The 13,286-nt window shown below is 32.8% G+C and overlaps 1 protein-coding gene across 5 annotated transcripts in view; it reads right to left on the bottom strand.

Annotated features, from left to right (window-relative positions):
• Window positions 1–13,286, bottom strand: part of CHD1 (chromodomain helicase DNA binding protein 1) — a 75,327-nt gene that overhangs the window by 41,145 nt on the left and 20,896 nt on the right. For all 5 annotated transcript variants that reach the window (XM_082836047.1, XM_082836046.1, XM_082836044.1 and 2 more), the window contains 8 exons: window positions 8,244–8,445; window positions 7,153–7,257; window positions 5,817–5,881; window positions 3,731–3,880; window positions 3,318–3,592; window positions 2,048–2,273; window positions 1,762–1,862; window positions 1,154–1,332 (listed from right to left, as the gene is read on the bottom strand). In XM_082836047.1, the coding sequence (XP_082692173.1) occupies window positions 1,154–1,332; window positions 1,762–1,862; window positions 2,048–2,273; window positions 3,318–3,592; window positions 3,731–3,880; window positions 5,817–5,881; window positions 7,153–7,257; window positions 8,244–8,445 (1,303 nt within the window). The remainder of the gene's footprint in view (window positions 1–1,153; window positions 1,333–1,761; window positions 1,863–2,047; window positions 2,274–3,317; window positions 3,593–3,730; window positions 3,881–5,816; window positions 5,882–7,152; window positions 7,258–8,243; window positions 8,446–13,286) is intronic.

Here is a 13,286-nt window from a genome sequence, read left to right as displayed (position 1 = left end):
ATTTTAAAATTTCATTTCAAATCATCAAGCCCAGAAATTCCATGACTCAAAATATATCTGAGGATTCAGTCAAAGAAGACTGTTTTCTATTACTGTAACAATGTAAAGTAAAATATTTTGCTCTCTTTTGTGAATAAAATGATAGATAAGTTCTTACTGAAATACTTGGGTCTCACATGTTTCACAAGCAAAAGCTATGTTAAACTCATTCATTTAACCATTGCTCCAGCACTGACCTAGAAATAAACCATAAAACTGGTTTAACTTCCCATTTGATTTCTGATTTCTAAATTACCATTATGAATTTAATTCCATCTTGTAATAAGAAAACAAATTCTAGTAGTACAGACCCCAAACTATTACTAATAGTAATTTTAAGTACAAAGATATTATATTAGGCAAGGTAGTCCTGGATACTTTCTTATGGGGACATCCCTCTTTTCCTACCATCACGGAAAATATTCACTACTTTTTAATAAATAAACAAATAAATTTATTTATTTATTTATTTATGGCTGCATTGGGCCTTCATTGCTGTGTGTGGGCTTTCTCTACTTGTGGCAAGCGGGGGCTACTCTTCATTGCGGTGCACGGGCTTCTCATTGTGGTGGCTTCTCTTGTTGTGGAGCGCGGGCTCTAGGCACACAGACTTCAGTAGTTGTGGCAGGTGGGCTCAGTAGTTGTGGCTCACGGGCTCTAGAGCACAGGCTCAGTAGTTGTGGCGCATGGGCTTAGCTGCTCCGTGGCCTGTGGGATCTTCCTGGTCCAGGGCTCGAACCTGTGTCCCCTGCATTGGCAGGCGGATTCTTAACCACTGCGCCACCAGGGAAGTCCTTCACTACCTTTTAAATCAAGCATATACATCTAGTTTCCAAGGAATTTTCCCTTTTTGATCTCCCTAACCCACTCCCCACAACTACCACCACCAATTTATTATCTTTCTGATACAGATTCACTCAACAAGGCTAAAAGACAGTGCCACATGTAAGATGGAATAGCAATTACAGGAACATCATTTCCTGTAAGACCTACCATCCAAGCAGTTCTCTCCTTTAGCCTATGTGAAATCAGGATCCAACTCTCTATGTAGGCTTGTAATATTTATGACGCATAAATATATTTTCAATAATTAAAAATGGCAAACAATACTTACTTTGCAGTCTTTAAAAGGAGTAGTTTTTGACTGATTCCTGCTGAAATACTCATCTATGCATGCCTGAAACTTTTTGGAAATGAGAGCTCCATCTTCCCAGCTGCACTCTGAGTACGGAAGGCCCTGCCATTTGCAATAATAATCAGGATAGCCAGCAGCTGACTTTTGATTTGAATGAGCTGTGAGATAAATCAGGTATTTATTTTACTTTTTACACTGAATCTTATCCAAGGAATAATTCTTGGTTAAAAGCTATACAAGTAAAAATTAGCCATCTGATTTACAATGCTCTATTATTATTATTTTTATTTTTTTTGTGGTATGCGGGCCTCTCACTGTTGTGGCCCCTCCCGTTGCGCAGGCTCAGCGGCCATGGCTCACGGGCCCAGCCACTCCGCGGCATGTGGGATCTTCCCGGACCGGGGCACGAACCCGTGTCCCCTGCATTGGCAGGCGGACTCTCAACCACTGCACCACCAGGGAAGCCCCTATTATTACAGTAAGAGCAAGCAACTGTATTTGATGTGTAAGCAGTAAATTTAAGATTTTTTTCAGATGACTTCAAGCATGGAAAGATAAATGTTTAATTAGAATCATTTATTACTAACCAATTATTCGCTCCACTATTTGATACTGCTTATGGAGATCATCTGTAAGTTCTTGCTGGCAATTATAATATTCCACATCTTCTGGAGAAGCATTTTTCAACCTGAAAGATTATTAATCCAAGAACAGACTTAAAAATCTCCCCCAATAACCCATCCCCCAAACACCATCTGTAGCACAAAATCTCCCATTTTGCCACTCATCATGTGAATCAGTTTGAATAATGAAGAAACTGAAAAAGAAATAAAGTTAAGCATCATTAATTTTTAACTCTAATATAAAACATACCATCTTTTTGTTTCCTGATCTTTTTTCTTATAATTATCTAATTTTTTCATTCCTCTAACATTCTGCTGCTTAAGGGTTTCTTCTGTCTCCCAAGTATTGTGGATATGTGACCATCCTTTCCATTTAATTAAATACTGGATCTCTCCTGGTTCCTTGTTTTTTTCAAATCCTGCATTTGGGTCACCATCTGCTTCAACTGCATAGATGGTTGTAGTAGCACCAGTAGCTGAAAAAAAAAGCACAAATACATTCCATATAATTCTGTTATAGAAGCATTTCAACTCAAAAATTCAAGAATATAAATAGAAAAATATATGCTCTTTTAAATAAAAAACAGGATATAAGAATTTATGGGAAATTATATTACACATTTATAAAAGAAACTCTGAATTCTAGAACAGAAAGATTATCTAATTTAATTCCCTCGGTTTTAAAATTAGAAAAAAAAGGTCAGAAGGACAGCAGCTCACATGAGATCATACAGCAATATATGACAACTGAGAACTGAAACATTAATAATTGGAAATTAAAATAACTAAAAATCATCTTTGAAAACTACATTTCCAAAATCACTATGTGGAAAAGATATCTGCACCCCCATGTTCACTGTAGCATTACTTATAATAGCTAAGACACTTTGGAAAGAGCATAAGTGTCCCTTGACAAATAACTGGATTTAAAAAAACGTGATACATGCATATACATATACATGTACATATACATATATTATTACATATACATATATTACATATATATATAATACATATATTACATATACATATATTAAGACATACATTTTAAGACATATACATATATTAAGACATATATTTTATATATACATATATTAAGACATATATTTTAATATATGTCTTAATATATTAAGACATATATTTTATGTCTTAAAAAAACTGAAAGGAAAAAAATGTACGTCAAGGTAATTAAAAAGTAACTTACATATTTGAGATAGAAGAAAGAAGTTTTAAACCAAACCATATGTCAAATTGAAAATACTTTAAAAACAACCATTTATTTAGGCATGGTAACAGAAAAACTCAAACGCACAGGTTAAAAATTCCCTAATATCCGCAACGTATGATGAGATCAAATGGATACTTCCTGGGAAGAATATATTCAGGCTAAGCAAAGTATATTTTATAGCAAATAAGAAAAAAATCCACCCTCTTGGCTTTCAAAGTTGAAAAACCTTCAAGAAATACTTTAATAAATATTACTGAAACAACCAAAAAATAAATGTTTTTTAAAAAAATACCTCCTTTTCTCCCAATCCGACAATCCATAAACCGTTCTATTGTTTCAAATTCCTCTTCCTCGGGTTGAGGAACATCCTCTCCACAGACTTCAAGTAGGTCATCAGAATCTGTTTTCATTTCTTCGTCTTCCTTATAACTAATATTGACAGTTGCTTGTCGACGAGAGCTTCTTTTATCATTATCATAGTCTTCTTCATCCTCCTCCTCCTCCTCAGATGAATCAATCTGTCTCTTTTTTTGTCCAATAATCTTTTTTCCATTTTTTGACTTAGATCTAGTGAAGACCAGGGGAGAGAGGTGTTTTACAGAAATACTGGCATAAAAACAAGATTTGAGAAACTGTGAGAAAAAGAACGAATACCTTCTGTAACCAACAATTTTCAGAATCAAACCAAGAACATACTATACTTACCTATTTTGAGGTTTTCTACTTCTAACTTTGTTTTTTGGCTCATAATCAGATTCTGTTTCATCACAACTACTTTTATCTCTTTCTTCTTCAGATTCTGAATCTGAACCAGACTGAGATGGAGATCCTGACCCAGACATCTGCCAATCTTCACTGTATGTAAAATATATAAAGGATGTTATTCGTACTTATCATATTGCAAATTATGTCTGATAAGATATAAAAATAATCAGGCTAAATTACATTCCAGCTGATATCAAAAATATTGCTTTCACCATTATAAAAATATTCAAATGTCTATAGAATAAGAAAAATGTTAGAAAATATTCTTCATAGATTTCTCCAACTCCATAGTTTTCTGTTAATTATTTAGTTATACCTCAATGAAAGGCAAATTAAGTGGATCTATTTTGATTATTAGTATAGATGAAAACACAGTATGCTAATTTGAAGAGTCACAGTGTTTAATTTTGAAAACCTTGTATAATTATTATACTTGCCATTTCAAAAAGAGATTCTAATCCCTTTAATTTTCTAGAGATTGTGACTTTTAAAAACATACTCTTCAAAAATGGTTTTTAAAATACAACACATTCATCAAGAAGCTTAAAATAAGGTATCAGAAAATGCAAAAACAAACAAACAAAAAATTCCATCTTAACCAACATCCAATTATTACCTTAACTTTATTACTATTTTTAGTCTATTTAATTCCAATTAACATGTAAAGAAAAAAATATTGGATGCACTGTTAATATTCTGCTATAATATAAACTTCAAATGAAAGATACACATTAAGTTCTTACATATACACTACATCCTGTCTCACAGCTGCTGTGCTACTCCATTGCTCTGCATGGCTTGCATCAATTATGACTGTGTTAAGGGTTACAAAAGCAAGCACACATGATAAAATTTCGTTTATGATAAAAAACATAATAGAGAAGCTGATTTTTTTATCTTGAGATTTTTTTTCAGAGTTTGCACATTAGACAATAGCAACAGCCAGCATATATGAAAGTCTCCGTTTTACATTTTTATAATAAATATTATGATTTTTATATCCAACCAAATCTATCCATCATCCCAAATTACTTTTGTTTTAAAATATTCTTGCTTGCACCCATGCTAAGTTCAGAAATTACTAACTCAGTGGAAGAGTTACAGTTGATGAGACACAGTAGTTGAAAATACACTTAGTAAAACAGAAGACAGATATGAAGAAATCAGCCAGAATGTAGCATAGCAATAAAAGGATAAAAAACATGATACAGTAAGATTCATGGATAGGATGGATGATCCAACAAATATATACAATAGATATGATCCAGTAAGACAGATACAATATATATCTATTAACTGTAGTAACAGAGAAGATTTACAGAATGGGAAAGAGAAAATGCCTAGAGATACAATGACTGAATTTTCAGAAACTAGTAAAACTCATGAATCTTCACATTAAAGAAGCATAAAATAAAGTGCATAAAGTGGGATAAATAAATAACAAATCCAAAGCTGGATGCACCAAAGTGAAAGTGCAGAATACCCAAGACAAAGAGAAAAATAAGAGACAAGACAATGGAACAATGAGAAACAAGAGGAAAAAAACTCAGACCACCTAAAATATCGGAACTGAGATCTGAGGTACTCTTAACACTTCCTGGGTCAAGATCTTTAAGAAATTACAGTGAGTTTCTAAATGAGTTCTACAGAAGAAGTAAATTTCATGTGCAGATAAATAGTAAGGATAGCTATTAACATCAGAATCACCTAAAATCTATCATCTGTTGGTCCCTACACTCCTATATAGGTTTCTCAAGTTATCAAGATTTTCTGATATTGTGACTAAGAAGATCTTTGAAGTTTAAAAATATATAGAGGAGAGGGGTTATAGGAGATAAACAAATGGCACAAAAAACTCAGGTTGTCACAGAAAGATAAAAGTTAAAAATTAATGGTTTAAATTAACCTAATAAAATGCCATGAACCAAGAAGTTCACTTTTGGCAACAATTGTTCATAAAGGAAGAAATACAAAATCATTAGGATTTTCTTGATATAAAAGTAATCAGTTGAACAAAACGGCATACTCTTTATGCTTTTTCCTTTTGACCTCACTCGATGAGTCATCAGAATCTTCACTGCTAGAAGAATCCTGTAGAGAAAAATATATAAAGTTAATGTTATTAATGATTAGAATTTAACCATAATACATTTTTATTACTTTTATTAACTTTTTATTACTTTACTACTTTTATTACTTTTTATTAACATTCACTTTAATAATAAAGGCTCTTTTTTCATGTTATGTTTATACCATTAATTAGCACATAAAGTAATTAATAACATTTTTATTGCAAATATGTAACAGCCAGTGAAATTAGGTAAACATCACAATGCCAGCATTTTGTATAAAATCTTATAATCTATTGGCTCTGGAGACTATTACTGTTGCCTAGTATGGCCTCAAAAAGGAATCCTAATTGTTGGTATGTCAAATTTTCATTTAATATTTTTCTTCCTCATCAGGCAGTTTTTGATATACAAATATCCCCCACTCTTTGAAAGTTCAATTTCTACCACTTCACTTTTACAAAAAACCTTCATTGGTACCTGTTTTCACTAACTGAAAAAAATCCAAAGAGAATTTTTACTTTTACAAAAACCGGCAAAAAGCAAAAACAGCATTCAGCATTTGTTTTGCAGAGAGCTGTTATAGAGGCAGCAAGGATGCGGAGCAGCAAGAACAGCACCTCCAAGCTCCTTCCCTGGGAACTACACTCTGCATCTCAGCACTAGCTGCCATAATTCTGAACTGTGTCTGTGAGCATCTGTGCTTTATCTCCGTTTATTCTGCACAACAGTTAGCAAGATGTGTCCTAAGGAAACAGCTTCTTTGCTTTACACCATTTGGATTAGGAAAGGAACACTCTACTTTCGGATAGTTGGGGAAACCTACAGTTCTTCCTGAATGTCTTTGTGCAAACATACCTGCATGTGTGCTCATGTGCACACAGGAACTACATTGTTTACAGTTGCAGCCTCTTCTTTTAAAAACATGTTGAGAATTCTCTTATTAATGTTCTGTACAAATATGATCTAACAGTATGGTACTTCTTCATATATGTGAGTGCATACATGTGTGTGTTTGTGTATGTGTATTTTCCTAGTATTCATATTTAGTTTATTCTAGTTTTGCTGTGATGAGCAAATGCACACAAATTTCTGTTGTTTGTTTTAGAAACAAGAGGAAATTTGGATAAAAATATGTCTACATTTCAAGGCTATTGATACACATATTTAAATTTAGTTATTTTCCTATCCTTTTAAAACCCTTACTGTTTCTAGTAATTTCATAAATAGCTACATAAATGATTACATATCATGTCTAGTTTTCAGATAAGAGTTTTCACAATGAAAACTCACCTCTTCTGATCCACTATTAGATGAAGCTTGATGTTGCTGCTGCTGCTGCTTCTTGAGCATTGCAGATCTCTGAACAGCCAGAATACTAGGGCTAGATTTCCAAAACTATAATAGAAATATAAACAAGTGAAGAACAAAGTTTTGAGAAAACTGGAAAAAGGTTAATTTATTGAAAAGTAGTACCAACATTTTCACTGCCTCCAAATAATAAATTAAGACTATTTTTCTTACATTATACATAATACAATATTACTGCAATATAATTAAAATAAAATGCTGAGCTTTAGTTGTATATAAATAATTTATGGTGTTTTGAGTTTCACAGACAATCAATCAATATGTTCTTTGGTATTAAGATTATTATTTTCAAAAAAGATGTGATAATATACGACACCAGTGCTACTCAAAGTGCGGCTGCTATTTTTTTTAATTGGTGTGAGGTGAAGATGAAGAGCTTGAGTCAGAATGCAAATCAACTAAGCACAGTTTTAGTTCAACTGACTTTTTGTTTTTGTTTGTTTTTGGTAGCAAGACTTCCTGAATGAAGGAAGATGTATGTATATTCTGGCCCAAGCATCTTATCATGACTGGTATTCTAAGTAACACTACTGTACACTATTCTGAGGTATAGACAAGTTTTAGTAAATCTTGTAATAGCCTTTTTTAAACAGAATGGCCCTTAGCCGATTCTACCATGTATCTTCAAGGAAGCAGAGTTCTATTAAAGTCTCCTGTTTGCAATAAAGTATCTCCTCTGAAGATCTTGAAAGTAGAGATCACACTGTAAGATTAACAAAAAGACCTCACAAAGCCTTACATTTTTATCCATGAGACAATGAATGTTTATGCAACAATTTCTGCCTCAAAAAGAGAAAGTTTTGTATGTGTTCATATAGTTACAGACTGCTTCTCTTCCAAGCCAATCAGCCCACAGATACTGAACCACAAGCTTGAGAATCACTTAAAGTGTATTTTAATATGTGAAATCAACATTTTCTAAAAGCTAGATTAAGAATGCTCTAAACTAAAGCTATAAATTTTCCCAAAGTAATACAAGAAATCTACCTTTCATTGGATAGTTTATTTATTACCTCAGCTCCATCAACTTTCGGTGGTTTTGCTTGAACTTTATTTTCTCGGGAATTGTCTGACTCAGACTCTGACTGACTGCCCGATTCAGATCCAGAGTCAGAGTCACTGCTACCTGACTGGCTACTGCTTCCATCACTACTGCTTCCAGAACTTGAACCAGATCCAGAGCCTGACGCTGACCCAGAATCATCATCCGACTGGCTACAATTAGAAAATAAACAGATTTCAAACAAAATTCATTAAAAAATTTAGTTTTTCTTAACTCAGCAAAAAGCCCCAAATCATTAAACCTTGTTTAGTTCATATGTCAACTGTCTATAACCAAACAAACAGAAAAGGAATTAATGTTAATCTCTGGTAATAACTGACATACTAGATAGATTTAGTACAGTTTGGGATAAAACACAAGCAATCAGATCACAATCTTCCTCCAAGATAATGAACAAAACCTACCAAGTACAGAATCCTGGGCTAGAAAGTTGGGAAAACAAAAAGTTTAAGCCGCAGTCCCTATCTTTAAAAGGCTATTTGATGTAGTAGACATAAAGAATGAATTCTGTGAAGAAAAGGTTAAATGTGTTAAAAATTCTCATAGCAAAAGGTAGAAAACAAATTAATTTACAGTTTCAACTTGTTTTCAGGTTTACATTTTATGTTCTATCATCTCAGGGGAATGTAAATTATTACCACTAAACTATGATAAAATACAATTTACTAAAAAATAAGATCAGTAATTGCTTCTCTGAGAAAATTATTGAATCTTTTATGGTTCCTTAGTAATAAATCTGAAATAGAAAATTCTCAAATCTTTCCTAGCCTCTATACACACACATGTGAAAGCAATTAATAGTTCAATGAGAATATCTCATTCTCCAGTACTTATTTTCAGTCCAAAGTAGTCTAGAGATGGTCTGTACTAAATAAATGATTGTATAAATTACTATTATCCAAAAGGCCATTTGTTCACTTGGTGTTTCCATTTGAATTGTTGAAAATCAGGGCATTAAATTTTTGAAATACATGGTAGACTCAGCTTTTGATGTAATTTCATCTGGCTTCATGAGAAACAACCGGTAATATAATATACACCAACACACAGCAAAACTCAAGCTTCATGTTCTCTTGCTGTAATTTTCAGAAATACCACCAGATGGAGGTATTACTCTAAGAAAATCCTGCAATATCAAAAAGTAATCCCTTCCTAAAAGTAATTTCTCCTTTTCGAGAGCGAGAAGTTTCTACATGGAAACACAGACATAAAAGTTTTCAAGAAGACTTTTGATTCCAAAAGTTAGATATAAATTAAAATGCTTAAGGTGTGAACAAACATATGCCTATTTTTAAAATCTGGGAATCTAGTGGAATATATGTTTTTCTACATTTCTGCCACAATTTCTACCCTCTAGACACCTGGTTCAAGAACAGCATAGTGTCTTAATTAAAAAACAAAAACAAAATTTACCATACTGTATTTTACTTGGATCCCTTGAAATTTCAACAAGAATATCAGAGAAGATATTTTTCCTGACACAATTTTATTTTTCCTTTAACCCACTAGGCAAGAGACATTTTTCATTTATTCAATAAACCTTACTGAGAACTTTCATTCGTTAGGCACTGGGAAGACTGAGATGAGACAAAGTCCTTACCATTAAAAGAACTTCTAACCTGTTATGGAGAGACAGTCATGTCAACCAATAAATACCACACTGGGCATATTTAAGATAACTGAACTAGGAGTATGCACAACACTGAAGATACAAACAAGTCAGGTACAGTAATCGGGGAACATTTAAAGAAAGTGAAGATGAACTAATCCCTTAGGAAAGAAGAATTAAGCAGAGGGGTATCATTTTAACTGCTTACAAGCTTCTTGAGGGTACTGTTTATTTTTCCCAGCATCCCTTACACAGGTGGGCGCTCAGTAAATACCTGAAAAGTAAATGGACGGATGACTGAATTTGGGAACTATCATGAGCCTATATTATTAATTATATCTTGATTAGTCATGAAGTAGCTAGTCAAAATTCCTTGTTAATAAATCAAAATTCTTAAGTGAATGTAGGAATCTTCCTTTCATACTCTCTAGGCAAAAGTTGGCTGGAGATAAGCTAACAGCCTGAGCCTAGACTACTCTAAAGGCATATGTTTATTATTAGAATGTCTTCACCTTAGGTATTAAAAGTATAAAGTATTTATTTTATTTAGTTGTTTATAGCAGGATTAAGAATAGACAAAGAATTAGTAAGGAATGTTTTACATACTTCCATAGAATGAACTACAGGATATATAGTTAGGTAAAAAGAGCAAGATACAAAAGTGTTTATAGTATGCTTCCTTTGTATATGAAGGGGGAAATGTTTACACATAGTTGTTTATGCTTCTGAAAAAAGCAATAATGACAGCATAAAACAATTAAATTAAAAATGGTTACCTACAAAGGGAGGGGAAGAAGAAAGTAGAGGGAACAAGGATTGAAATGAGTTGTCAGTTTCTGAACCATGTAAATGCTTTACATAATTTATTTTAAAAGGAAATCCTAACAATTGAGAGAAAATATATATAGGTTCGGGGGCGGGGGGAGAATCTATATTCAGACATAAAATTCTGAGCGAAAATAGGTGAAAAGCCTCTCCCTAATGAAGTAATTCTATTTCAGCCCACTGCTGCATATGCTCTTTCTAGACAGCCACTGCTCATAATGCTCTTTCTAGAATAAAAATTAAACATGGCCTAACTTGAGAAGTTTTCAGTGTTTCTGTAACAAAGGTCAAACACCTATGAGGTGCAGGAATTTGTCTCTGCCAACCTATCTCCAGCCACTTTCCCACATAAACCCTTAGTTTTAGTGATAGCAAACTACCTGTAATTCTCTGAGAGCGAGTTTCTCTTCCCACTTCCTGCTTTTGCATAATTACTTCCCTTTTTTTTCCCCCACTATATAATTTCTACTTGAGCCTCACTTCATGGGTACTTCTCCAACAAATCTCTCTTGACTCCAACATTAAATCACCTGAACATTAAATCAGGCTTACCTCAGCATTCCCACAGCATACTGTACCTATTACTATCTTGCCACACATCATATAATAATCACTGTAGTTTTGTTTTTTGGTATCCTACCTTCGGTATTCTACCATATGTTCCTGGAATTCTTACTTGTTCTTTGTATGCTGAGCACTAAATGAAGGGCTCAATATATGTTTGGTGGGTGGATAAATGTATACATAAGCAAACAAATCAAAGATATATATGGATACAACGTCTTACATAAAATTCACAAATTGAGTTTTGACTATAAAAAATATTTCTAAGCTCCAATTAACATTTTATTTATTTAGGTAGTAATCAATAGCACTGATTTTTTAATACAACATAAGTATCTGTATACCATTTAAGAGTTATTACTTATATTAAATCTCACTAGCCCAACAGTAATAAGGTGGTAGATTATTAAAAAAATAAAAACACTGAATTCTTTTCCTCATCTTTCTCAATTTACCAAAAAAAAAAAAAAAACCCACCATCATGTTTATGGGTACTTTGATAAAATTATAGTTTTCTTAGGGTAAATTAAGTAGAAATACAACATTTAAACATAAAATAGCAATTCAAATTAAAGTTTCTTTTCAAGCTTGTTTCTATGCTCAATTTCAAATATAAACAAGAGTAATATAATGAATTACCATTTATCTAACAACCAGCTTTGCAATTAACAACTCATACCAATCTTGTTTCAAATAATCCAGCTTCCCACAAACACACAATCTCAAACATGTTAAAATTTCATCCATAAATACTTTAGTACTCATATGTAAAAACAAACAACAAAAAAACTCCTATTTTTAAACACCCACAAAATGAGTATCATTTTTAAAACAAAATCACTTATTCCTTAATGTTAAATATGATATTATTATTAAATAGTATTAAATATCCAGTTTAGTTTATCTCTTTAGTTGATTTTGTTTCTTCATGGACTGGAACTGAATCACATATTTCTTAAGTCTCTTTCATTAACCTGACAGTTCCCTCTCCTTTTTTTTTTCCCCTTGCAATTTATTTTGTAGAATAAGTTAGGCAGTTTTTCCTGCAGACATTTCCTGCTTTCCAGATTTTACTGACTGCATCTCTGTGGTATTATTGCACAGATTTTTCTGTCCCTTGTATTTCTTGTAAACTGTTCGATCTAGAGGCTCAGATTTAAATTCAGTTCTTCTTGACAAGAATGTATTTTAAGAGTTGTTGTGGACTTCTATTAGAAAAAACAATGTTTGGTTGTCTCTTTTTGTATGAGGTTGTTTGATCTGTGTGTGCAGGTTATTTTCAGCCTTATCCTTCCATTATACAGTTCCTCATAACCCCTACAGGGAATTCATCCACTATTTATTTAGAGGCAGTAAAATGGTGATATTATATCATTCTTTATTTACCCATTATATCATTTCTTCACTAGTAGGTGGAATAGTTCTTCTATAAGGAGAAAATTTCCCTCACCATATTTGTTAACTTTGAGGTACAGTTCATATAGGAAATGCACTTACATTTCTTTTCCTTCTTTTCCAGCTTTCAAAATGAGTTAAATTGCTAGCATCCTTTCAAAGTAAGTAGACCAGTAATTTTCTAAGTCTCATTATGAACTCATGGATTTGAAGTTATTTGATGAGTTTTAACAATCCATTATCATTGTTAATGCCCAAATTGTCCCCTCTTTAGCGAACAGGAAACCCTTTACTACTGAATCCTTTTCACAAGACCTCAAGTCGTCTTTGATAGCTTCCTCACTTTCTGGTCTGATGAGATGAACCACGCTCATCTTATATATTTCTTGCCTCAGACTGTAACTCAGGCATTTCATCAAAAATCCCTGCTTCTGTTTAAGCTGGAAATTAAATTGCAATCTGAGTACTAGGTGAGCCTATTACTACTGGATTGGTCATTGTTTTTAAGATTTTTTTTTTAATAAGATGAGCTAGGATACATGTATTTTTAGAGACAATGAATTAAGAATTTACACTGTAATTCCAAGTCAAATTTGTAGG

Source organism: Leucopleurus acutus, assembly GCF_964270905.1.
Source record: "Leucopleurus acutus genome assembly, chromosome: 3".
NCBI classification, from domain to species: Eukaryota; Metazoa; Chordata; class Mammalia; order Artiodactyla; family Delphinidae; genus Leucopleurus; species Leucopleurus acutus.
This window is presented reverse-complemented; position numbering and strand designations above follow the sequence as displayed.